The sequence below is a fragment of the Lissotriton vulgaris genome, chromosome 3_2, assembly GCF_964263255.1.
Source record: "Lissotriton vulgaris chromosome 3_2, aLisVul1.2, whole genome shotgun sequence".
Lineage (NCBI taxonomy): Eukaryota > Metazoa > Chordata > Amphibia > Caudata > Salamandridae > Lissotriton > Lissotriton vulgaris.
Window position 1 is genome coordinate 221676002 of NC_141690.1, and position 25976 is coordinate 221701977.

At 47.7% G+C, this 25976-nt stretch overlaps 1 protein-coding gene across 1 annotated transcript in view; it reads right to left on the bottom strand.

Moving 5' to 3' along the window:
* The window catches only part of FGFRL1 (fibroblast growth factor receptor like 1), a 314060-nt gene extending 295097 nt beyond the window's left edge, over positions 1-18963 (bottom strand). Inside the window, exons 1-2 of the mRNA XM_086964243.1 lie at positions 18589-18963; positions 4849-4967 (exon numbers count right to left, since the gene is read on the bottom strand). Coding sequence (XP_086820369.1) covers positions 4849-4909 — 61 coding nt within the window. The 5' untranslated portion in view covers positions 4910-4967; positions 18589-18963. The remainder of the gene's footprint in view (positions 1-4848; positions 4968-18588) is intronic.
* Between the last annotated feature and the right edge of the window lie 7013 nt (positions 18964-25976).

Genomic DNA, 25976 nt, shown 5'->3' on the forward strand with positions numbered 1-25976 from the left:
GGGCCTCCGTGGGATTACCGAGGGCGAGGCTCCTGTGACCCGGAGAGGAATGCCACTGTTGTCTTTCACTCCACTCCGAACGCTGCAGCTTAATTGAGGATTTTTACACATGGACGGTAAGAAAAAAAAAAACATTCCCAAAAGTTCACCTTCAATTAAAGTCCTCGTTAGAAAGAAAAAAAGTACTCACGCATAGCCCAAACCTGACAAAAGCAGAGAAGGAAGGCAGGCAGGCGCCTTTTACCTGAACCCTCGGTTAACGTTTGCATTAAAAGAAACACAGAAGCCAGTGCAGGCCAAACGCAAAAAAGTTAAAAAACAAAGATTTTCATGTTCAATCTGACACTACTGCAGTCCAAAGGAAAAGGGGATTACATACATTTTCGTGTACAATCCAAATACAAGGTGGCATTATTTCAAAACAGACACACCCTGGCCAGTGGTGCAAGCTGGACGACAGCGAAGGTTAGTGGTAAAGACAGAGTATGAACGAGCGCTGGTTAGCAGTGACAGAGGGAGAGAGAATGAGCTGCAGGCGGGTAAAGCAGGGTCAGCTACGGTCTAGTGCTGAAAGCAGGGGGCGCTATATTCAGTCAGGGTAAAAAGAAATGTGACCCATCTTAAGTGAATGAGAAAAGGAGGAAAACGGAGCAGCTGTGAGTGGTAAGAGCAGAAGCACTCGGCTGTAGTCTAGGGTTGAAAGTAAGGGTCCTGGCTGTAGGTAGGGGTAAAAGCAGGGAGACCCGGCTGCGGTTATGAGCAAAAGCAGAAATACTCCACTGCGATTTAATGGCGAAATCAGGGTCACCAAGCCTGCACTCAGCGGTACAATCCTGGCGCTCCAACTCAGCGGTACAATCCTGGATCTCCTGCTGCACTCAGAGGTACAATCCTGGCGCTCCAGCTGCAGTCAGCGGTACAATCCTGGCGCTCCAGCTGCACTCAGCGGTACAATCCTGGCGCTCCAGCTGCACTCAGCGGTACAATCCTGGCGCTCTAGCTGCACTCAGCGGTACAATCCTGGCGCTCTAGCTGCACTCAGCGGTACAACCAGGGCGCTCCAGCTGCACTCAGCGGTACAACCAGGGCGCTCCAGCTGCACTCAGCGGTACAACAAGGGCGCTCCAGCTGCACTCAGCGGTACAATCAGGGCGCTCCAGCTGCAGTTAGCAGTAACAGTAACAGCATGGTGCTCCAGCTGCACTTAGCAGTAAAAGCACGGTGCTCCCGCTGCAGTTAGCAGTAAAAGCACACTGCTCCCGCTGCAGTTAGCAGTAAAAGCACACTGCTCCTGCTGCAGTTAGCAGTAAAAGCACACTGCTCCCGCTGCAGTTAGCAGTAATAGCACAGTGCTCCCGCTGCGGTTAGCAGTAAAAGCACACTGCTCTTGCTGCAGTCAGCAGTAAAAGCACACTGCTCCCGCTGCAGTCAGCAGTAAAAGCACACTGCTCCCGCTGCAGTCAGCAGTAGAAGCACACTGCTCCCGCTGCAGTTACCAGTAATAGCACAGTGCTCCGGCTGCACTGAGCAGTAAAAGCACGGCGCTCCAGCTGCACTTAGCAGTAAAAGCACTGAGCAGTAAAAGCACGGCGCTCCAGCTGCACTTAGCAGTAAAAGCACGGCGCTCCAGGTGCAGTTAGCAGTAAAAGCATGGTGCTCCTGCTGCAGTTAGCAGTAAAAGCACGGTGCTCCAGCTGCACTTAGCAGTAAAAGCACGGTGGTCCCGCTGCAGTTAGCAGTAAAAGCACAGCGCTCCCGCTGCAGTTAGCAGTAAAAGCAGTGCTCCCGCAAAAGCACAGCGCTCCCGCTGCAGTTAGCAGTAAAAGCACAGTGCTCCCGCTGCAGTTAACAGTAAAAGCAGGGTGCTCCAGCTGCACTTAGCAGTAAAAGCACGGTGCTCCCGCTGCAGTTAGCAGTAATAGCACAGTGCTCCCGCTGCGGTTAGCAGTAAAAGCACACTGCTCTCGCTGCAGTCAGCAGTAAAAGCACACTGCTCCCGCTGCAGTCAGCAGTAGAAGCACACTGCTCCCGCTGCAGTCAGCAGTAAAAGCACACTGCTCCCGCTGCAGTTACCAGTAATAGCACAGTGCTCCGGCTGCACTGAGCAGTAAAAGCACGGCACTCCAGCTGCACTTAGCAGTAAAAGCACTGAGCAGTAAAAGCACGGCGCTCCAGGTGCAGTTAGCAGTAACTACACAGCGCTCCAGGTGCAGATAGCAGTAAAAGCACAGTACTCCCGCTGCAGTTAGCAGTTAAAGCACAGTGCTCCAGCTGCAGTTAGCAGTTAAAGCACAGTGCTCCCGCTGCAGTTAGCAGTTAAAGCACAGTGCTCCCGCTGCAGTTAGCAGTTAAAGCACAGTGCTCCCGCTTCAGTTAGCAGTAAAAGCACAGTGCTCCCACTGCAATTTGCAGTAAAACCACGGTGCTCCCACTGCAATTTGCAGTAAAAGCATGGTGGTCCCGCTGCAGTTAGCAGAAAAGGCACGGTGCTCCCACTGCAGTTAGCAGAAAAAGCATGGCGCTCCAGCTGCAGTTAGCAGTAAAAGCATGGTCCTCCCACTGCAGTTAGCAGTAAAAGCACGGTGCTCCCGCTGCAATTTGCAGTAAAAGCACGGTGCTCCCGCTGCAGCTAGCAGTAAAAGCACGGTGCTCCCGCTGCAGTTAGCAGTAAAAGCACGGTGCTCCCGCTGCAGTTAGCAGTAAAAGCACGGTCCTCCCGCTGCAGTTAGCAGTAAAAGCACGGTGCTCCCGCTGCAGTTAGCAGTAAAAGCACGGTGCTCCCACTGCAGTTAGCAGTAAAAGCACAGTGCTCCCACTGCAATTAGCAGTAAAAGCACAGCGCTCCAGCTGCAGTTAGCAGTGAAAGCACGGTGCTCCTGCTGCAGTTAGCAGTAAAAGCATGGTGCTTCCGCTGCAGTTAGCAGTAAAAGCACGGTGCTCCCGCTGCAGTTAGCAGTAAAAGCATGGTCCTCCCGCTGCAGTTAGCAGTAAAAGCACGGTGCTCCAGGTGCAGTTAGCAGTAAAAGCACGGTGCTCCCGCTGCAGTTAGCTGTAAAAGCACGGTGCTCCCGCTGCAGTTAGCAGTAAAAGCAAAGCGCTCCAGCTGCAGTTAGCAGTAAAAGCACGGTGCTCCCGCTGCAGTTAGCAGTAAAAGCACAGCGCTCCAGCTGCAGTTAGTAGTAAAAGCACGGTGCTCCTGCTGCAGTTAGCAGTAAAAGCACGGTACTCCAGCTGCAGTTAGCAGTAAAGGCACGGTGCTCCCGCTGCAGTTAGCAGTAAAAGCACGGTGCTCCAGGTGCAGTTAGCAGTAAAAGCACGGTGCTCCCGCTGCAGTTAGCTGTAAAAGCACGGTGCTCCCGCTGCAGTTAGCAGTAAAAGCAAAGCGCTCCAGCTGCAGTTAGCAGTAAAAGCACGGTGCTCCCGCTGCAGTTAGCAGTAAAAGCACAGCGCTCCAGCTGCAGTTAGCAGTAAAAGCACGGTGCTCCTGCTGCAGTTAGCAGTAAAAGCACGGTACTCCAGCTGCAGTTAGCAGTAAAGGCACGGTGCTCCCGCTGCAGTTAGCAGTAAAAGCATGGTGCTCCAGGTGCAGTTAGCAGTAAAAGCACGGTGCTCCCGCTGCAGTTAGCTGTAAAAGCACGGTGCTCCCGCTGCAGTTAGCAGTAAAAGCAAAGCGCTCCAGCTGCAGTTAGCAGTAAAAGCACGGTGCTCCCGCTGCAGTTAGCAGTAAAAGCACAGCGCTCCAGCTGCAGTTAGCAGTAAAAGCACGGTGCTCCTGCTGCAGTTAGCAGTAAAAGCACGGTACTCCTGCTGCAGTTAGCAGTAAAGGCACGGTGCTCCAGCTGCAGTTAGCAGTAAAGGCACGGTGCTCCCACTGCAGTTAGCAGTGAAAGCACAGTGCTCCCGCTGCAGTTAGCAGTAAAGGCACGGTGCTCCCGCTGCAGTTAGCAGTAAAGGCACGGTGCTCCCGCTGCAGTTAGCAGTAAAAGCACGGTGGTCCCGCTGCAGTTAGCAGTAAAAGCACGGTGCTCCCGCTGCAGTTAGCAGTAAAGGCACGGTGCTCCCGCTGCAGTTAGCAGTAAAAGCACGGTGCTCCCGCTGCAGTTAGCAGTAAAAGCACGGTGCTCCCGCTGCAGTTAGCAGTAAAAGCACGGTGCTCCCGCTGCAGTTAGCAGTAAAAGCACGGTGCTCCCGCTGCAGTTAGCAGTAAAAGCACGGTGCTCCCACTGCAGTTAGCAGTAAAAGCATGGTGCTCCCGCTGCAGTTAGCAGTAAAAGGCTGGAGGAGAGCACATGGGTCAAAGCGGGTAGACCCACATCAGTTAGTGGCAGAGAGAGGGAGGGGCGCACATTGGTGAAAGCAGAGAGACCCAGTATCAGTTAGAGGTAGAAGGCGGGGGAGTGCACATTGGTGAAAGTGGGGTGCCCCAGTATCAGTTAGTGTTAGAGGGAGGGGGAGGGCACATTGGTGAAAGCAGAGAGACCCAGTATCAGTTAGAGGTAGAAGGCGGGGGAGTGCACATTGGTGAAAGTGGGGTGCCCCAGTATCAGTTAGTGTTAGAGGGAGGGAGACCTAGCAGCAGTAAGTGGTAGAAGGAGCGGGAGGTGATCTTTGGTGAAGGCAGAGTGACCCCGTATTAGTTAGTAGTAGAAGGCGGAGGGAGGGGGGGGGGTGCACATTGATACAGGGGGATAAAATAAGATAATTTTTTAATGCACAATTACTAAAAATCATTGCAATCGTATTAGGTTAAAATCAAATATAAAGTGCATAGTTTCCAACATTATATACAAAAAAACTTGTGACAGTGTATCTCATCATGATACAGGGAAGATTATAAAACACACTGACCTCTGGCAGAGGCGGAGAGCGCGACCAGCGCCAGGATGAGGAGGGCGACATGCAAGTCCATGTTCCAAACGTGAACCCCCAGAGGGGGGGTCGAGAAGCCGCCCCTCCTCTCAGCAGACCTGGAAAAACGAAAAGATTGCGTTCAGGCACGTGGGCAGAGCAGAAAAGCGAATTCAAACAGCGAAGCCCCGGGACCCCGTCTGTACCTGTGACACTCAAACTGTGCGACCCTGCAGCTCGCTGGCACTTTTATAGGACACGCGTGTGTAGTGAAATAAGTGAAGCCAGTCGGGGGGAGGGGGCGACTATGGGAACAGCGAAATACGGAAACGTGTACTGCTTTACTGTATGGACTGGGATACGTGAAATAGCAGCCAGAATCCGGTCGCCTCTGCGCGGAGTGTCACACGGCGCTGCACTCACTGCTCGTGTGAACTACGCCCGGTAGAAAGTGGTGCATTTAAGCCGCTGCCCCTGTGTACTGAGAGCAGCTAAGCACCTCTGCTGAAAGTAATAGAATGTACTATATGGTGCATTGTTATGGAGCGCCCACGTGGCCGGGGGGGGGGGGCGGTGCCACGCGCCGGCCCCGCGCTCACCCCGGAGCACGGAGGCTGCATTCCTGGATCTTGTAAACTCCCGGTGTGAACGCTCCGTGCCCGCGGGACACACAACATCGGAGCCGCCTCCAGCACACGGGCTCATGACAACGAGGGCGCGCCTGACAGGGGGGGGGGGGCACAGGAGGACGGTCGATGCTGCGCAGAGTGTAAATCCCGCACACGGCCGGGTGACAGCTCGGCGTCTGGCTCGCAACACGTGGGCGCGGGACACATTCGGCCGCGCGCACGGGTGCAGTCGATGCTGCGCACAATACGTGCGCCAAACGCAGCCCTGTCACCCAGTGGGAACCCTGTCCTGACACCCGGAGGGAACCCTGCCCTGACACCCGGAGGGCACCCTGCCCTGACACCCGGTGGGAAAACGCGGCACGGCCGAGTGACAACGCGGCGTCTGACCGGCAGCACGTGGGAGTGGGACACAGTCTGCCCACAGTACGTGTGCCAAGCCCTGGGCTGATACCGGTGGGCACTCTGCGCCGACAACCGGTGGAAAGCACCGAGTTCACACCCGGTGGAAAGCACAGAATTCACACCCGATGAGAAGCACAGAGTTCACACCCGGTGGAAGCCCTGTGGAAATCTCTGCGCCTACACCCGGTGGGAAGCACCGAGTTCACACCCGGTGGAAGCACTGGGCTGACACGCTGCATTGGCGCCAATCACGATGGGTCTCAGCTCGGTCCCGCGCCCGGGGGCTCACAGGGGGGGCCGGCCTCGCTACACACGCCGTCCATTCATGTCCGCGGGTCTCCCAGAGGGACCGAGCCTGGCACTGCGGCGGAGACGGCCAGCAGCCTGCCCCAGGACCCACGCCGTGCCACCTGCCTGGGGACAGAGGACAGGTGTGTGCGGGTCGAGGATCACCCGGGGTGTCAGTGAGACCGCCACTGATGCGGGCGGGACTCTGCGTACACACAGCGACCGGGGTTCCTTGGGCTGGGGCGCAGATACAGTGTATCTCAGGGACGGGCAGGGGATGGGGGCATACAGCATGGCGGCCCTGAGGGTCACCGGACCTGGGGTACACATTGTTACAGAGGGGCAGCGCGCGGGAGCAAGAAGGGCACAGGCAGCATACAGAAGGTCAGAGTACATACACGAGCACAACCGTGGGAGTCAGCAGTGTCCAGCCAGGGCTCAGGTACCCCAGGGGCCGCCCCGGGGACCACCTGTTATAGGACCCGATCTCGGGTCACCGACAGGAAGACCCGCGGGCGGACGCTGTCCTCCAGAGCACTTCCCAAGGTCACTTGGCGAAGAGTTGTGGTGGTATTACAGGATGTACAGACGACCCTGGGGTCACACATCGTTATTCATGGCTAATGTGTGTGCAGACTCAGCTCCCAGAATACACAGCGGTGGGGTATACCCACGCAAACTCGTGAGACCCCCAAACCTCAAAGGGGGGGGGGGTGATCCATCCAAAGGGGTTCAGTGTGCTGGAAGTAAACAGCAGCTGATAAACAACCTGGGAATAACACGGACACAGACACATCGCAGCTGAGGAGCACACAGACACATCGCGGCTGAGGAGCACACAGACACATCGGGGCTGAGGAGCACACAGACACATCGCGGCTGAGGAGCACACAGACACATCGCGGCTGAGGCGCACACAGACACATCGCGGCTGAGGAGCACACAGACACATCGCGGCTGCGGAGCACACAGACACATCGCGGCTGAGGCGCACACAGACACATCGCGGCTGAGGCGCACACAGACACATCGCGGCTGAGGAGCACACAGACACATCGCGGCTGAGGCGCACACAGACACATCGCGGCTGAGGCGCACACAGACACATCGCGGCTGAGGAGCACACAGACACATCGCGGCTGCGGAGCACACAGACACATCGCGGCTGAGGCGCACACAGACACATCGCGGCTGAGGAGCACACAGACACATCGCGGCTGAGGCGCACACAGACACATCGCGGCTGAGGAGCACACAGACACATCGCGGCTGAGGAGCACACAGACACATCGCGGCTGAGGCGCACACAGACACATCGCGGCTGAGGCGCACACAGACACATCGCGGCTGAGGAGCACACAGACACATCGCGGCTGAGGAGCACACAGACACATCGCGGCACACATTCACAAACGTATTATTAACACACTACGACCATAAGAGCACATTATTCACAAACGTATTAACAAAACCATGACGACAAGAATACACAACTAAACCGCCGAGATATTAAACGCATGCATTCGCCCACTACCACGACAGTAGAAGCACACATTCACCCACTACAAACACAAAGCCACGACGGTAGAAACACACATTCACCCTCTACAAACACATAACCACGACAGTAGAAGCACACATCCACCCTCTACAAACACATAACCACAGCAGTAAGAGGAAACATTCACCCTCCACAAACACACAGCCATGAGGAGCCATGAGGGTAGAAGCACACACCCTGTACAAACACACAGCCATGAGTGTAGAAGCACACACCCTGTACAAACACACAGCCATGAGGGTAGAAGCACACATTCACCCTCTACAAACACAAGCCACGACAGTAAAGCACACACCCTGTACAAACACACAGCCATGAGGGTAGAAGCACACACCCTGTACAAACACACAGCCATGAGTGTAGAAGCACACACCCTGTACAAACAAACAGCCATGAGGGTAGAAGCACACATTCACCCTCTACAAACACACAGCCATGAGGGTAGAAGCACACATTCACCCTCTACAAACACATAACCACGGGGGTCGAAGCACACATTCACCCTCCACTAACACATAACCACGGCAGTAAGAGCAAACATTCATCCTCTACAAACACATAACCACGACAGTAGAAGCACATTCACCCTCTACAAACACATAACCATGACGGTAGAAGCACACATTCACCCGCTACAAACACAAAGCCACCACGGTAGAAACACACATTCACCCTCTACAAACACATAACCACGACGGTAGAAACACACATTCACCCTCTACAAACACATAACCACAGCAGTAAGAGGAAACATTCACCTCCACAAACACACAGCCATGAGGAGCCATGAGGGTAGAAGCACACACCCTGTACAAACACACAGCCATGAGTGTAGAAGCACACACCCTGAACAAACACACAGCCATGAGTGTAGATGCACACCCTGTACAAACAAACAGCCATGAGGGTAGAAACACACATTCACCCTCTACAAACACGCAGCCAGGAGGGTAGAAACACACATTCACCCTCTACAAACACATAACCATGGCAGTAAGAGCAAACATTCATCCTCTACAAACACACAGCCATGAGGGTAGAAGCACACACCCTGTACAAACACACAGCCATGAGGGTAAATGCACACACCCTGTACAAACACACAGCCATGAGGGTAGAAGCACACATTCACCCTCTACAAACACAAGCCACGACAGTAAAGCACACACCCTGTACAAACACACAGCCATGAGGGTAGAAGCACACATTCACCCTCTACAAACACATAACCACGACAGTAGAAGCACACATTCACCCTCTACAAACACATAACCACGACGGTAGAAGCACACATTCACCCTCTACAAACACATCACCACGACGGTAGAAGCACACATTCACCCTCTACAAACACATAACCACGGCAGTAAGATCACACATTCACCCTCTACAAACACATAACCACGACGGTAAGAGCACACATTCACCCTCTACAAACACACAGCCACGAGGGTAGAAGCACACATCCACCCTCTACAAACACATAAACACAGCAGTAAGAGCACACATCCACCCTCTACAAACACACAGCCACGAGGGGTGAAGCACACATTTACCCTCTACAAACACACAACCACGCCGGTAAGAGCACACATTCCATCGTTGCCACGACCCTAAGAGCGCAAATTCACCCTCTGCAATAATCATAAGCATTCATTCATTGATCCAAAGTGATGGATGTAAAAATTCAAAAAGTACATGTAACCCGACTGTAAAACCAAATAATCAATCCTCTGAACTGGATACACAAAATTCAAACATGCCACTGCCATGGCAATACAAGCAAACACAAAACACTGCTGCAGCCATGAAATAACAACAGGCAGAGGGACAGGTATGGAACAAATAGCACCACAACTTTAGAAATACCAATACATCTAAACACACAAACACACTGCTGCAGCCATGAAATAACAACGGATACAGCTATAGAACAAATAGTACCACGACTTTAAAAATACCAATACATCCAAGCTGCAAATATGAAATACCATGTATCGTCACTAATTCAGTTATTAAAAATAAACCTAACTACTGCAGCCACAAAAATTATCTATCCACTGTTGCAGCTATAAAATAAAAGCACATTAATTAACCCACTGCTGAATCGAGAAAAAACACAGCAGATCTCCGACACAGCTTCAAAAACCCACCAACAGATCTACAGCTCCACAAAAAATCAACAGCTCCACAACCATATTTATAAAAACACAAGACTCGCAGTTACTAAAATACAGGTAGATCATGTAAAGAAAAATACACACCAGAAGCGCTACAGCAAGCACCATATGCAGCCTACCCCCTAGAACTGGAAATATAACCCAACCAGGAAAAGGGAGTAACAGATAGCAAACCCAACCAAGCCCCCACCAATACTGCCTTAGTCACGTGTCCACATAAGCAATTACACACAAACGGCCCTACTATTGTTGCTAACAGAGATGAATAGTGTCAAAGTCAAAATTCTTTATTCGGCTATTAAAGAAACTTAATAACCATGAAAGTACAGATAAAATCACAATCCAGAATCAACAATTTAGCAAATTCTCAAAAGTACAATAATAATAATAATAATTCATAAACTTGTTATCATAAGTCCATATACACATCATTATTTTCTTATTCCGCTCTCCAGTAAATAGTTCATCAAAAATTCATAACACCATTAATTTGCGTATTTTAAGAGCACTTTTCAAAAATGAGGAAATAAATACGACAGTTAAAATATTATCCAATTGCTGTACAGCTAAAAAGGCAGGGCGACAACGATTAACACACATGATCTTCAGTAGGGGGACAACTAATCTGCGTCTAGAATCCATATAAAATTTACAAAAGAAAAGAATATGCATATCTGATTGCTCTGATACATCATCGCAAGGGCATTTTGCCAGCTGTTTCGACCAATCATTCATTTTGGGGTAGCTAAATATGCGAAACAGTAGGTTAAATCTAAGACGGGTTAATAAAAACCTCTCATGTTCACTCAGTGTCAGCTTTAGATATGGCTGCATTTTCCTTGAAATAACCGTTTGTTGGTGAGCAGCCACAGTTACCTTTTTTAACTCTTTAAATGCTCTCTTATCCTGAAGGAATACCATACACATTTTCTGCAAGGATTTCCTTGAAATGTTAGCTAAAGACAATGGGTCATTAAAATAATGTACCATATCTAAATCCACAAAAAATTGCTTCACATACGACAGCCAGAAAATGTTGTCTTTCTTTTCCAGGCATAACACATCATTCAAGATTAGGCGATTTAACTGGCATTCATCCGTTGTCCAAACTCTATGCCATAACAGTATTGGGGCTGTCTTAATGATATCTTCTAAATATGGCTCCCCCAGTTCTGTATGACAAGCATACGTAGAGGCACTTTTAGGGAGAGCCAAGAGTTGTTTCATAAAAAGATTCTCCACCACCTGCAGCGATGTCACATTGGCAAACCCCCAAAGACCTGCTCCATAGGTCACTATAGCTACGCAAGTAGCCCTATACACGTTTAACATTTCCCCCGTAGGTTTTTTACCCAGTTTATGACTGAAATTTTTAAGAGCCGCTATAGATTTACAAAATAACAGCTTTCTAGTCTTAATAGTAGTATTCCACTTTCCAGTGTAGTCAAATAAAACTCCTAGGTAGGAGAAAGTTGGGGTAAACTCAACTGAAGTCTGGCCAATAAGAACAGCTTTCTTCTTCTTAGTTGCGCCTGTACCGCAAGTCATGGTGAAAGTTTTTGCGCAATTTATCTTTAAATTTAAGCCGTTCATAAAATCTGCAAAAGAGGAGACCAAGGCTTGTAGGGCCCGTGGGGTTCGAGCCATTAAAACCGCATCGTCGGCATATAACAATGCAGGCACTGGTCTTTCCCTCACCATCGGCAAATCCCTACATTCCTTTATCAGAGTTTCCTCAAGATTATTTATATAAAGTGTGAAAAGGAATGGGGCCATCACACAGCCTTGTCGTACACCTCGAGAAATAGCAAAGGGTGCAGTACATTCCCCCCCTATTCCAAATCTAACTCTTGCAGATGCGCCCTGATATAGTTCCCTTAAAAAGTTAATAATTGCTGTGTCTACCCCCATCTTTTTCATAACAATCCAGAGCTTACTATGTGATACGCAATCAAATGCGGAGGTTAAATCTACAAATGTTAAAAACAGACAACCCCCCTTAACCTTTGTGTATTTCTCTTTTAAAATATATAAGTTCAGACACTGTTCAGTTGTCCCAAGCCCCTTCCTGAATCCATATTGCAAATCGCTGATTATCCTGTTTTCTTCAGCCCATAGTTGTAGCCTATTTAAAATGACTCTACCAAAAACTTTAATGGTAGAGTCCAAGAGCGAAATCGGACGATAACAATGACAGCTAAGTCTGTCACCTTTTTTAAAAATAGGGACTATTAAAGATTCCTGCCAAGATGAAAAAGAAGCATACTGGAACGTGAAGTTAAAAACCCTTGCGAGAATCGGGGCCCATAACTCGATGTTATTCTTATAGAGGTCCACCGGTACCCCATCAGGGCCGGGTGCTTTGCCCCCCAGGCTTGCATTTATACTGGCACTGACTTCTTCTACCGTGAATTCATGTACCAGGGTATTCTTATGGAGGGGTGCTTCTCCATTAGGCAATTCATAAAATGTAGAGTCCGCTAATGCACCTTCCTCAGAATATAATTCACTGAAGTGTTTCACCCATTCATCTTCTGTTATTGCCACCTCTATTGTACCAGTGGTTTTATCATTCAAAAAAGGGGAATTTACAACTTTCCAAAAAGCTGCTATATCTCCACTCAACGAGGCCTCACACAGGGAATTCCAAAGCTCTTGTTTTAGGGCCTCTTTCCTCTTTCTTAGTGCCTGCTTGTAAATATATCTACACTCCTTAACCAGCACCCTATCTTTCTCTGGAGCGTGTAGTGCATGCTTCAGGTTTGAATATGCCTTTGTACAGGCTGCGTCAAACCAACTAACTTTGGTCTTTTTGGGTCCTTTTGTTTCAACCCAGAGCAATTTTTTAATTTGCTCAATGATCAAGAAAAAGTTGTCTACAACCTTGCCATCGTCCATATTTGGATCTGTACAAGCCTGAAACTGTGGTTTAGTATTCCTCACTAATTTTTTAAGAAAATCTGCAGGTACTACATTTGACCATTTTAAGGAATAGCCATTTTTCCTGGTCATAATGATATTTTCCACTCGTACATTAGGCGCTCTTATTCTACCTGAAGTGGTGTGATGCCTACGCAATATTAATCTCAGGGGATAGTGGTCACTCAGTGAGTTATCAAGGGTAGTAAATGACTGAAGCAATCCCCCATGTCTCACGGTTATAGTTATGTAATCAATAGTGGATGTAGCACCTCTACCACAAAAAGTGGGAACGAAGGGGCATTCCGGATTCACCAACCTATTTACAAAGCCCATATCGTTCTCAAAAAGGATCTCATTTAAAATATCTCCACATCTAGTATGTTCAAAATGTGGCAGAGCAGTTTCACTATCAAGCATAACACCACAGGTGCCCTTTTCAGCCCTAGAGCATGTTAAACAATTGAAGTCTCCCGCCCAAATAACACAGACGTCCCGATAACTTCGTGTTAGCAGCCCTTTTATATCCCTTCCTAAATTTTTAAAAATATTGTCCAATTCCTCTAGCGGAACATTATTATACAAATTGACTATGCATAAAGGACACTCTGTGTTAAAAGAAATCCTCAGGATATGATAATACCTGTTGTTTATAACAAACTCAATCTTAACATGAGCAAGCATATTAGACACGTAGGTACATAAACCACCCTTTGCCCTCCCATGAGACGAACTTATAGCTGGGGAAAAATATGTCCTGAACCCATTAACATGGTCTGGGGCTATAGTCCATGTTTCTTGTAGACATATAACCTCCTGACTGTTCACAAGATTAATCCAATTCTCGTTTCCCAATTTTGACCTCAGACCAGCAATATTCCAGCTCACCAAAGCCAGTAAATTCTCCTTCCCTGAACTAGCCCCAGTCCCCAGGTCACACTCTGCATCCAATATATCCCCTCCATTTTGACCTACATGTTTTATAGCACTTAAGCTCTGCTTACTTGACCAAGGGTCTATACAACCTCCACAGTCACCACCCTCTATCTGGTTTACAACTTTCTTAACTAGAACAGGGCTAGTAGTACATTTGCTCAGCAATGTTCCAGGGGAAGAGAGGTGTAAATCTGTTACAAGTCAGTCAATACCCTCCATCCCTTGTAGAGTCGAAAAACGGTTATATGTTGGGATGTTAAACCTGTCATACTGATTTTCCCAATTTTCTCCATGCCAGTAAGGGTATGTACTTGTTTTTAGAGACATCGAGGGATAAAATCTAGACAGATCCCAGGTTTGAATCCCTGTAGTCCCCTCAAATGAGTTCCACCCAAAAATATGTTTAACAGCACGCCTGTCTCTAAAGTTGACGATTATACAATCTCCTGATAAATCTTTTTGTGTGTGCCCGACCCATCCCACTCTACGCACAAAGGTGATTTCTGCTTGTATGTGCCCTGGGAGTGGTCTCTGAGAATTCAACCAAAACACTACCTTATTTCGTAGTTCTGGGTAAATTTCACCTCTTTCGCTTGAAATCTCTGGGACCCCCACCAATACTACTGTGTAAGGCATGGACTCCGGTGGTAAATCTATGCGTGGCTGTTTAAACTTTTGAGTAACAGGGCCCGTTTTTGCTGCATCTATTGGGGGATTTGCCTTAATTTGTAGTCCCCCTGATTTATTCGACCTAATCTCTTTGTCCACCCCTTCATTAACAGTGCTTTTTGGATTCTGTCCAGTATTTGCTGCGTCTATAGGTAGCCGTTTGGCTTGCTTACTACCCTCTTTTTCCTGAGAGTGTGTGTTATTTCGAGATTTTGGTAGGCCCTTAGCTATAACTGCTACATTAAGGGTTTTATCCACACCTGTGGTCTCCCCGGCTAAACCGTTAATCAGAAGTTTTTCCAGTATTTCCGAATTACCTAGGGCCAGCTTTTCTAAATCCCCTATTTTATTAGTGAGGTTTTTTAATCGCTCCAACAGTGGTAAAGTTAAGGATCTCAACAACTGCTCCATATAGAGCATAAAACCTACAGGATTTGGTGGTAACATATCAGCACTGGTTACATCACTTTCTCCAGGGTTATTAATTTCGGGCGCATTTGAATTGTCCACTGCTGCCTCCCCCTGTTGTTTTTGTACAGTTAGGGCTGACGTGTGTTTTTTACGTCTGCCATTCCTTTTTCCCATCTTTATATTAGTACATTTTTCATTACGAAAAGCACTTTTTCCCTGTTTACATTTTCCCCCATTGTTTTTTTGGGGGAGAGTCTCATTATCCCTGCTAACAGAAATTTCACAATTAGTGATCGATGAGGCATCGGAGCCCTCAAGATTAATGACATCAGTAGTAGGATTAGATGTCACCTCTGACAGTCCTGATGTCTGAAGTATGGGTGTTGTTGACAGTCTGTATCCCAAAGGTGGTGGTACAAGAGGCATAGTCTGTGATAACGGAGAGGCAGGTTTTCCCACTGGTCTTGGAAACTCTGCATAAGAGTCTGCGAGTAAACAATCTGAAATGTTCGCAAGCATATCCATTTCATTAGTGACCAATGATGGTAGACACATATTAGGGGGCAACGAGAGCCGTCTCTCCGTGCTTTCAATAGCGTTTACAACGACTCGGATAGTTTTCTGTAACATACGGTCTATGGCAGTCAAAGTTGGCAAAGGTGTGTTAAGGCATTTTTTATCCCTAGTACTTGAACGAGTAGCCATAGGTGTGTTCTTACCCATTTTTCTACGTTATCAATCAATAGCTATCTTTGATACCTGCAGGGGAGCAGCAGTACCTGGAAAGTCGTTGGATCATCCGAATCCTTATGCCAATAGTAAGGGGGGTGGCCCAGCCCAGCCACGGCCTGCCCCGGACGGCCACAGACGGCCCGCCCTCTGCCCGGGCTCAGCCCGGCTAGTCCCGCGCGCGTCCCGCGATGCGGGTGTTGCCGCGTACTTTTAAAGCGCCTCCGGGCGCGTTTCGAGGCGTGGATTCTGTGAGGGCACCTGGGATTGTTGTTCAGTGCCTCTCCCTCTCGGCTGCTACGCCCGATATCCTGCGGCGCCAGCAGCGGGGAGAAGCGTCAACAAGGCACTGACGGTGAGCAAAGAACTTCCGTGGGTCTCCAGCAAAGTATTCCTGGGATTCGTTAAGCCGATGAATAGTGGTTCTGAGGAGAAAGAACTACTTTTCACTCACGTGAATGTCAACCTGCAAAAATCATGGGCTGCAAATAATTATTACCCTGAGAAAGTATTTAAACAATGCTCCAATCATTGAATCAGCCTGCGTTTGTTACAGCCAGAAAAATCTTTTAACTCCAATCCCCAAAATTGGGGAGTAAAATATATTCCCATTACAAAACCTTACCTGAAACGCTGGCTCCAGGTACATACAAAGCAGCAGCAGCCTGAACAACAGTAGCACTGGGGTTATAAAAAGACAAGTAGGCCCAATCAAGCTACTGTAATACAACAGGAGAACTGCAGCAATAAATCCACTGGATGCTATAACAAGACCAATAAACACACTCACCGCTACCGTGGCTGTGCATCGACTGCCACTGCAGAAGTGTACAACACTAATCAGCTCTTGCAGGTAAGGACACACCAAGCACAGTGGAACACGTATTACCACAACTAAACATATGAACACCATGAGGGGGGGACACACAATACATGCCAATAGCGCATGGAAATAACATATTTGATTTATTTTATTTATTTGTTTACATTTGTAATGTGAACCAGTGCTGTAACTATAAAAACACCCATATACCAACAGCAAGCCCCACTCCTATGCCTACAAACACAACAACATACCTACAATTGGAACTTTTAAAAAGATGAATCCTCTGCTGCAGCTACAAATCAGGAGAATTGGACTGTTGTTACTGATACCAGGTGCACTGTTGTGTCTCTAAAAACACCAATATATCCACAGCTACAAACACAAATAGACTCACTTGTGGGGCTACAAAGCACCCATTGATACACTGCTGCAGGTATTTAAAACACCAATATAAATCCATACCTGCAGCTAAAAAACAAAGGCATGTTTACTGCATGGACTATGAAGGCGCCAAAAGCCACCGTTTTGGCTATAAAAGAAGCTACTCCGATGCCGTAACTATAAACAGCTAAAAGACCCACTGTCTGACTTCAAAACAGGCTCAGAGGCGCTATTAGTAGAGAAAAAGTGACCACAAATGGAGGAAAGCAGCCACCACAGAAGTACAGCCGGCTAAGACGTGCTACTGCCCGAGAAATTAACCAACTAAAAGATAACTGCACGTGGGGAAAGCGTAGTCACAGGGAGAAATCACTCGCAACGCAAGTCACCAGTAATGCCCTGCCCGACAGCGCCAGACCCACTGCTTGCACAAGCGAGAACTGCCCCAGAGCAGACAGAAGTCACCAGTAATGCACTGACTGGCAGTGCCAGTACCACTCTTTGCACAAGCGAGCACTGCCCCTGAGCAGACAGAAGTTACCAGTAATGCCCTGCCCGACAGCGCCAGACCCACTCTTTGCACAAGCGAGCCAGCCCCAGAGCAGACAGAAGTCACCAGTAATGCCCTGCCCGACAGCGCCAGACCCACTGCTTGCACAAGCGAGAACTGCCCCAGAGCAGACAGAAGTCACCAGTAATGCACTGACTGGCAGTGCCAGTACCACTCTTTGCACAAGCGAGCACTGCCCCTGAGCAGACAGAAGTTACCAGTAATGCCCTGCCCGACAGCGCCAGACCCACTCTTTGCACAAGCGAGCCAGCCCCAGAGCAGACAGAAGTCACTAGCAATGCACTGACTGGCAGCGCCAGTACCACTCTTTGCACAGGCGAGTACTGCCACAGAGCAGAAGTCACTTGTAATGCACCGCCTGGTAGCACCACATCCCCTTCTTGCTCATGCAAGCACTGCCCGAGACCAGAAGCCACCGGTAATATAATGCCTCACAGGGCCAGATACCCTGTTTGCACAAGCGAGCACTGCTCCAAGGGCAGACATGAACATTAATGCACTGCCCGTCAGTGCCAGATCCACCGCTTGCACAAGCGAACACTGCCCAAAGGGCAGACGTCACCAGAAATACACTGCCCGGCACCATCAGATCCACTGCTTGCACAGCGAGCACTGCCCCGAGGGCTGAAATCACCAGTACTGCCCTGCCTGGCACCATCAGATCCCCTGCTTGCACAAGCGAGCACTGCCCGAGGGCTGAAATCACCAGTAATGCCCTGCCCGGCACCATCAGATCCACTGCTTGCACAGCGAGCACTGCCCCGAGGGCTGAAATCACCAGTACTGCCCTGCCTGGCACCATCAGATCCCCTGCTTGCACAAGCGAGCACTGCCCGAGGGCTGAAATCACCAGTAATGCCCTGCCTGGCACCATCAGATCCACCGGTTGCACAAGCGAGCACTGCCCCGAGGGCTGAAGTCACCAGTAATGCCCTGCCTGGCACCATCAGATCCACCGGTTGCACAAGCGAGCACTGCCCGAGGGCTGATATCACCAGTAATGCACAGCCTGGCACCATCAGATCCATCGGTTGCACACACGATCACTGCCCCGAGGGCTGAAATCACCAGTAATGCCCTGCCTGGCACCATCAGATCCACTGCTTGCACAAGCGAACACTGCCCGAGGGCTGCGGCCCCCAGTAATGCCCTGCCCGGCAGACAGCGCAGTGCAGCGAGCATCGGTCCTGCTCGGGGCGGCGGATCGCAGCGCACCCTGCTCCAGGCAGACTCACCTTGTGCGGCGCAGGCTCGGTCCTGGGATCCCTCACTGGGCCATGGCGGGGGCGGTCAATCCAAGGGCGGCTACCTGCGGGGGCTGCGCGGACCCGGCGCCTGCTCGGCCTCCCCGGGGCGGCGCTGCCTCCGCGCCGACAGCGGGTCCACGGACAGCCACGGCCGGCCGGACAGGAGGCTGCTCCGCGCGCCTGCCTCGGGGGCTGCAGGCAGGGGTGCGTGTCCGGGTAGTGGGGTCCTGAGCGCGGGCTGCGGGGGCTGCAGCGGGGCGGGGGTGCACCGAGGGACTGCGGCACTCAGTCCCGGGCGGCAGGCAGCACTTTACCCGCAGGCTTTGTGTGATGCTGGGGACCAGAGCGGCGCGGCGAACCCCCGCCCCGCTGCAAACTTCCCACCAATCGCAGCCCTCGGGCCCGCCCCTTACTATCCTCGAGTGCTGTAACCCGTGCTAGCCCGGGGGCGCCTGGACAGACGGCCTCGAGGAGCGTGTGCCCGGCTGTCTGGGTGCCCAGGGCAGTGCCAGTGGCCGGCGCGTGCCCAGCCAGGCTGCAGGCGCCCGCAGCGATGAACGACTCTCTCAGTAAGTGATGCTGGAACCTGCACCCTTGTGCAACTGGGCACCGACGCCACTGGAGCCACTGTTTGCACCCCACTATCACTGCTCCCAAACCCAGCCCTGCAAAATGTAAACTTGGGTGTAGCAACGTCACGCGCACCCAAGGCTCAGGGCCTGATTGATGTTTGGGTGGTAATGGAACATTCTCGAATTCCTGGCCGAAGTGCTAATTACGGACCTGAAGCCACTGGTGGATTTGCCTCCTCCATATTGGGTCTCTGGTGGATGACATTCCTCTGGTGGATTCTCAGTCAGACCTGGCACTTCCGAGCGAAATGGTGGGATTTCCCATTCACCCGACTCTATATCAGGCCCAGAGTGACTCACTTATTTCGTAAAGGAAAGAGTGCCGGTGCCTCAAGTGCTGCTCCAAAGCCCACTGCCAGTGCTGGTAACAGGGTTGGATTGGGATAAAAAACCGCCCCGGGCCGGCTAAAAAAAAATAAAGTGGCCCATATTTGTATATTGTCTTTCCACAAAACACTGCTTAGGCGAAATTTTATTTAAAAAAAGAGGAAGGTGTGGGTAAAAAAAAATGCACGGATTAGTTTATACTGGTGAAACACACCTGAAAACAAGTGAGGTCACTAAGGCTCAGGCCCCCTGCCCCTGCTCAGTATGCATACATTATCGGAACAGCCCAGCGAGAGAAAGGGAGTGACAGCTCTGCCCGTTGATAAAAGGGAGGTAATGGACGCCCATCTGCCTCCAGAAATGCCACACTGGCACCCACTGGGCCGCTGAGGGTATTCAAACAATTCAGAAACCCATACAAATCGGCCCCCAGACTGCACAAAAAAGAAGCCCACAGCTGGAACTGGACACCGGCCCCTCAAGCATTGCCCGAATGCCTGCGTTACCAATCCGACCCTGGCTGTTAAGTGTCAGTACACAGACTAGAAGGCGGGTAGTCTTGAATCCACCTCATGCCTCTTTAATCCACTGCCAGATACTCTCTGCCTCTTTATATTACTCTTGCTGGTCCCTGCTGACTTCCCTTGAGCTGGTCCCCCCGAAATACGTGTCTGTGGCCCCCACTGGCAACCACCGGCTCAAACTAAGCATGGGTGTGCACCCAGTGGTCGGTTAATTTAAGAAATATAACAACGTAGGCAATTCGATACTTAAAGCTCTCGGGAGAGTGACAACGGAGAAAAGATCACCAAGTGTATCCAAATGATCATCAGTGACATGAATTTTATTAACAAAAAAGAGATAAAAACCATTAAAATAGTTGATTCTCAGATAATTTTAACCAATTTCACAAGTTAATTGAACCAACATTACATGAAATCACAATGCAATTAAAAATTCACAATTCAAATAGGGAAAATAATATAAAAAGAAAAAGATAAAGGTGGCAAAAAGATTTTCTCGATGCGCGTTTCGGCGACCAGCGCCTTCTTCTGGAGTAGCCACAGGTTATCTAATAACAAAGAATTATTAAAAACAACATAAGTGACCTGATTTTACAATTTTCAATCTATATTGACATTTTTGACACTTGCTAACAATTTGTCATATAAAAAATTCTTTGACTGAGATCGATTAGATTATAATAAACGTCTCCTCATGTCACTTAAGAACCATGTAGCATATAATTCAGACAGACAAACTTATTATGGTATTCAACATACTTATTTCCATTGCTCATTATAGTATTTATGTACAGATAACTCAAAGGACCCAGAGGATAGAAATTGGGACATATATGGCTTGCTTCTAGAACTAGCTTCTCAGTAAAGTTGACCTTTCATCAATGTTCTATTTATGGATATATAAGCTAACTGATTTTCACATCTATCCGTAGAATATTAACCAGTATACTTACTGCCTTTACAATTTTCGAAGTTAGCAGTTGTATTTTGTTGCTTATTGATAAAGGACGGTTTAACTACAAAAAAGGGATAACATAATTTGTAGTATAGCTAGTTCCATTCAATAACTATGTATTTCAAATTGGTAAGCAGTAGATGGACTGAAAGGATTTGCCAAGAAACTTACAATTTTAGATATCTTTTGTTGGAATATCTTAAATGTGCTTTGATCTGGCGAAAATAGCAGTGGCAATGCTTCTCGTACGGGGACCCTTTATGATTGGGGATCCTTTCTTCAAAGTTGAATCTATAAGTTCAAATCGATTTTATATTTGTTATTGCCGATTAATGTAACATTTAGATTTTCTTATATTCAGACATATAATGCCACTAATGTGGTAAGGGTACATTTTAATGACCAGATATAACCTACAGTTCTATTTCATTTAAACGTCGTTGATCAGTATGAAGATACTGCATGTATTTGGTTATAAAGAATATTACAAATGAAGCTGCACATTTATTAATGAACCATCCTATAAAGAGCGTAGGATCTAGAATGTTACTCTCCATTTTAGAATAAATAATGTAGGTGAATGCACAGGGATATACAAGATGTTAGAGGATTACCTTCTAATAAATTGAGAAGTCATTAAACTCCTGGTCGCAAAGGGAGTGGTCAGATGAAAATCCCTACAAATGACAAACAGTATGATATTTATGAGAGTTTTAGACGCTTCCTTCGCAAAATAGATATTCAATTGTTGATAAACTTTACAATACCTGATTTAAAATTATTCAATGCTTTAAGGCGAGGGCGTTCCTCCGAATATGAGGTTCACAATTAAGTTTCACACTGCGGGAATATTAACAAAAATTAGGTCTTATGTAAGAGACACCGGCCACATGATTTCTAAAATTGAGGACATTAACTTTAATCCCATCACTGATCTGTTAGTTACATTGGACGTAGAGTCCCTATATGGTAACATACCTCTTCAAGCAGCCATGAAAACCACAGAATGGTTTATTGTAAAACAAGAGATACCATGTCCGAAGGCTTTCATTCTCAATTGTCTAAAGATTGTTCTAACTGAGAACATTTTTCAATTTGGTAGCCAATTCTATCGTCAAACGAAGGGGGTAAGTATGGGGGCTTCGGTTGCCCCTTCAGTAGCCAATATCCTTATGGCTGCTTTTGAGCACAGATGTATTTACAACGAAATTGCCCCATTTTTTGAGTCGATCTCCCATTGGTCCAGATATATAGATGACATCTTTTTTGTCTGGACCAATGGGAGAGAGACCCTATCAGAGTTTCTGCTTTGGATTAATGCTGCAGATATAAATTTAAAATTCACAGCGCATATTAGTGCAGAAAAGGTAGAATTTCTAGACATTGTTATTCTGAATGATCAAAATCAGTTGAAAGTGGATCTATTTGTAAAACCTACAGCAATAAATACTCTCTTGCATTACAATAGTTTCCACCCCGCAATCAAAAGGACAGTATCCCCTTCTCTCAATTTTTACGTGTCAGACGCAATTGCTCCACCTTAGCAGACTTCGATAAACAAGCGAATGTGATGAGATCAAAATTCATAGAAAGAGGCTACCCCCACCGGCTGGTGAGGGAATCCTTTAAAAGAGCTCGATATTATGATCGGGACTGCCTATTGAGAGCAAAACCAGCCAAAGAGAACAAACAGATAGTCTGTATTATTAAACATTCCACAGTCAACGCAAAAATAAAACAAATAATCAATTCAAGCTGGCATATCCTCAACAGTAACTGTTCCAAGGATCAGAAATTAGCTAAACCTTCATTTGCGCATCGTCGCAATAGGAACATCAAAGATCGCATTGTACACTCTAGGTTCTGTAACCCTTCCAACCAACAGAGATTTGTACAGAAATCTATCCTGACTAGCCATTCCATCAAAGGTACAATACCCTGTTCTATGTGCAAATCTTGCAATAAAATAATTACAGGAGAACAGTTTAGCCACAGTGGACATACAACTAGGGCTAAACAACTAGGGAACTGCAAGACTGCTAACATAATATATTTCATCCAATGTCTCATCTCCTGGAAGCTGAGGGCTGCATATCTTGAAATGATCTGTGGAGGGTCAATAACAAGGGGAGCCACTGTGTTCTCTCCTGTGGTAGACATGCTTTCTAGTGAGGTGTAAGTGGTGCACTTACCTACACTATGGGTTTTCCTACTGATCCCTTGCTAAGAGTTGTAGTCAGGGTGTGCTACTCCCTTTCTACTACAACAGCTGGTTCAGTAGAACTCAGAGTATTCAAAGCTTTGTTATATGTACCTATGGTACCTTATGTGATCTTTTAAATGATATCTCAAGATTATATTTGGTAAAAACAACAGCAAGCTCAATTCCCAACCGCTGCCACCAATGTGAGAAGTTGGCCTGATATATGATGCTCACTAGTTCTAGTGATCACCCTGTATCAGTCCAAACAACCCTTATGGTGATTGGTTGTAAGTCAACCTTATAGACCAGCTATCCTAATGGTAGCATGGACAAAGCAGTCTTAGGCTAAACTCTTTTGGCATGTGAAGCCAGCTGTTTTACCACATATAACCCCTTGAATACCAAATGAAAGGACACCACACAGGTAGTTATGAAAATAAACTGTTGTGTTCTATCTAGGACCCCGATCAATATTGTGACCTCATGCCCCTATACGGCTATAATCAATACATTTCCCTATAATGGCATAAACGATCAGAGCCATATTTCAGTAACTCGTCTCTGCAGCTCATTACAGTACATGACACAGCAGAAGCCACTTCCTTAGATTCCTAGATAACACACCAAGTTCTTTCAACAGCTCAAACCCCCCAGCAACCTGGGAAAGCCCCGCTTGCTTTGTTTTGATTACTAATAGAACTCCTGCGAGCACTGTAAGAACGACCAGTTCTTAGTGACATCTTTATTGACGTCTTATGTCCAAAAACTTACGTCAAACTCGGCACCTTTCAGGTATAAATAATACCGACGTTGCCTTGAGCAAACACGGTGGTGGTGACTACTGGAGCAGAACAGCTGTCCCTTGCAGAGAGCCCAGCAGATGCGAGAAGCCCACAGACGCTGCCCCTCCTCCTTGATGCGCTGAGAAAGACGCTGTCTTTTCTCCTGCCGAGAAAATCCAGCTCTGGCGTTTCCAGCCTACCCTTGCGGGTGACTGGAATATCGAGTCCTGAGAGGAGATACCAGACCTCCAACATTCTAATCCAGAGGTACGGTGCTGACTAAACCCTTAGAGAGAATTCTTGAAGCAAACCCTTGGCAAAACCAACTTAAACTTAAACTGCTACTTACTTACTCCCTCCCACGTATTAGGCTTAGGTCAGGTACATTGGGGTAGGCGTTGTTAGAAGCACCAGTTGAGGACGTTAGCCATATGTATATATGAATGTATATATTTTATTCATTTTAACCATTTTATGGCTAAGAAACCATATCAATGCTTTTACAGTATTATTTGGTAATACTCCTTTTACTGTGCTCACTTTTTATAATAACAAGTCTTGCAATTGTGGCAATTCATTTCTCTTGCATGCGAAGGAAGACTGTTCAATAAATAATACCTTTTATTGAAAAACGCCCGTCTCTCTATTCTCTGCATACTGGTGAAAGTAATCCTGCACAACTGACCGAGTGAAATAGCTGTCTATTGTTTCACACAACTCTAGAGATTGACTCTTATTCTGAGGAGCAAAGTTGACATGTTTATGCGGTTGTTGGAAAACTGAATCCCTTCTTGTATGAGCCAGGGAAGCTGATCACTTCCTATTCAGTCAAGAAAGTTTCCAGTGACCTCTGAACTAGCTGGTACAAACCCAATTAAGTCTAACATAGTCAGTAGAGACCTAGAAGTCCGCAGTCCTACGTCTACACTGCTGTTTATGTTATTCCAATGCGCAGGGCCTTTAGGGAAAATACACTACATGGCGCCCAACGTTTGGTAAGGCGATAAAACTAACGCAAGACGTTAGAGTAACTCAGTCGTGCTTTTTCACACAGACCCTTTCTCCCGTAAATACTCCAATAGACGTCTGGAGTGGGTGAAAGGTTAAAATCCGCCTGAACTTAGTAGGAAGAGATTCCTATGCGGAGCTTCTGGTTTATTCAACGTTGAAGGATATAGTGTTCCAAAATATTGTGCACCTAATCTTTGTTTCCTTGAAACCTGATCTGCAACAAAAACTTCTCCAGTCGAATGGTAGAAGGTGCAGAAGAAACAGAGGCTTTGAGAATAGCAAATCAACTCCTAGAGGAAGACACAAGTCTCCTACAGACTGACCGGGATGCTATCATCATTCCGGTCAACATAAGAAAAACTATAACTTTAAAACTTATAGAAAACGGACTGACCTCACGAGGTGGTACTGTCATTTTCGTGATAGAGGCACACAAATATCGGCAGACAGAGGTATTCTATTCATAGATAAACTTTCCAGCGGCAAACGCTACAACGGACTAATTCCAATATTACAAAATAGAGGAACCACCGGATGAGTACGTTCCTTCCGGGGAGATTGAAATTCCATTAAAATACCAAGAGCACCTGCTCTGGTTTAAAGGCGCCCTAAAACACAATGATCACATCAACAGGCTCGGTCCACTAGGTAGACCAGGAGCAACGTGGCCGGTTCTAGCCAGCTACACACCACATCTGGACATTGAAAAAATGTCTCGCGAAGAGCTGTTAGCACAGCTAAAAAAATGAATTAAAATACATAGACAGTTAGTCCAATATGTAATGCGAACTGCAACAGTCCAAACAGCTGTTAATGTTCCACAGCTGACCCCTCATCAGGGGAACACAAATAAAATTACACCACAGAACATACAATCATGTCTTGGTAAAACACCCATAAAATGGGAAAAAATCCCTTTCTGGTTAGCACAGAAAATTACTC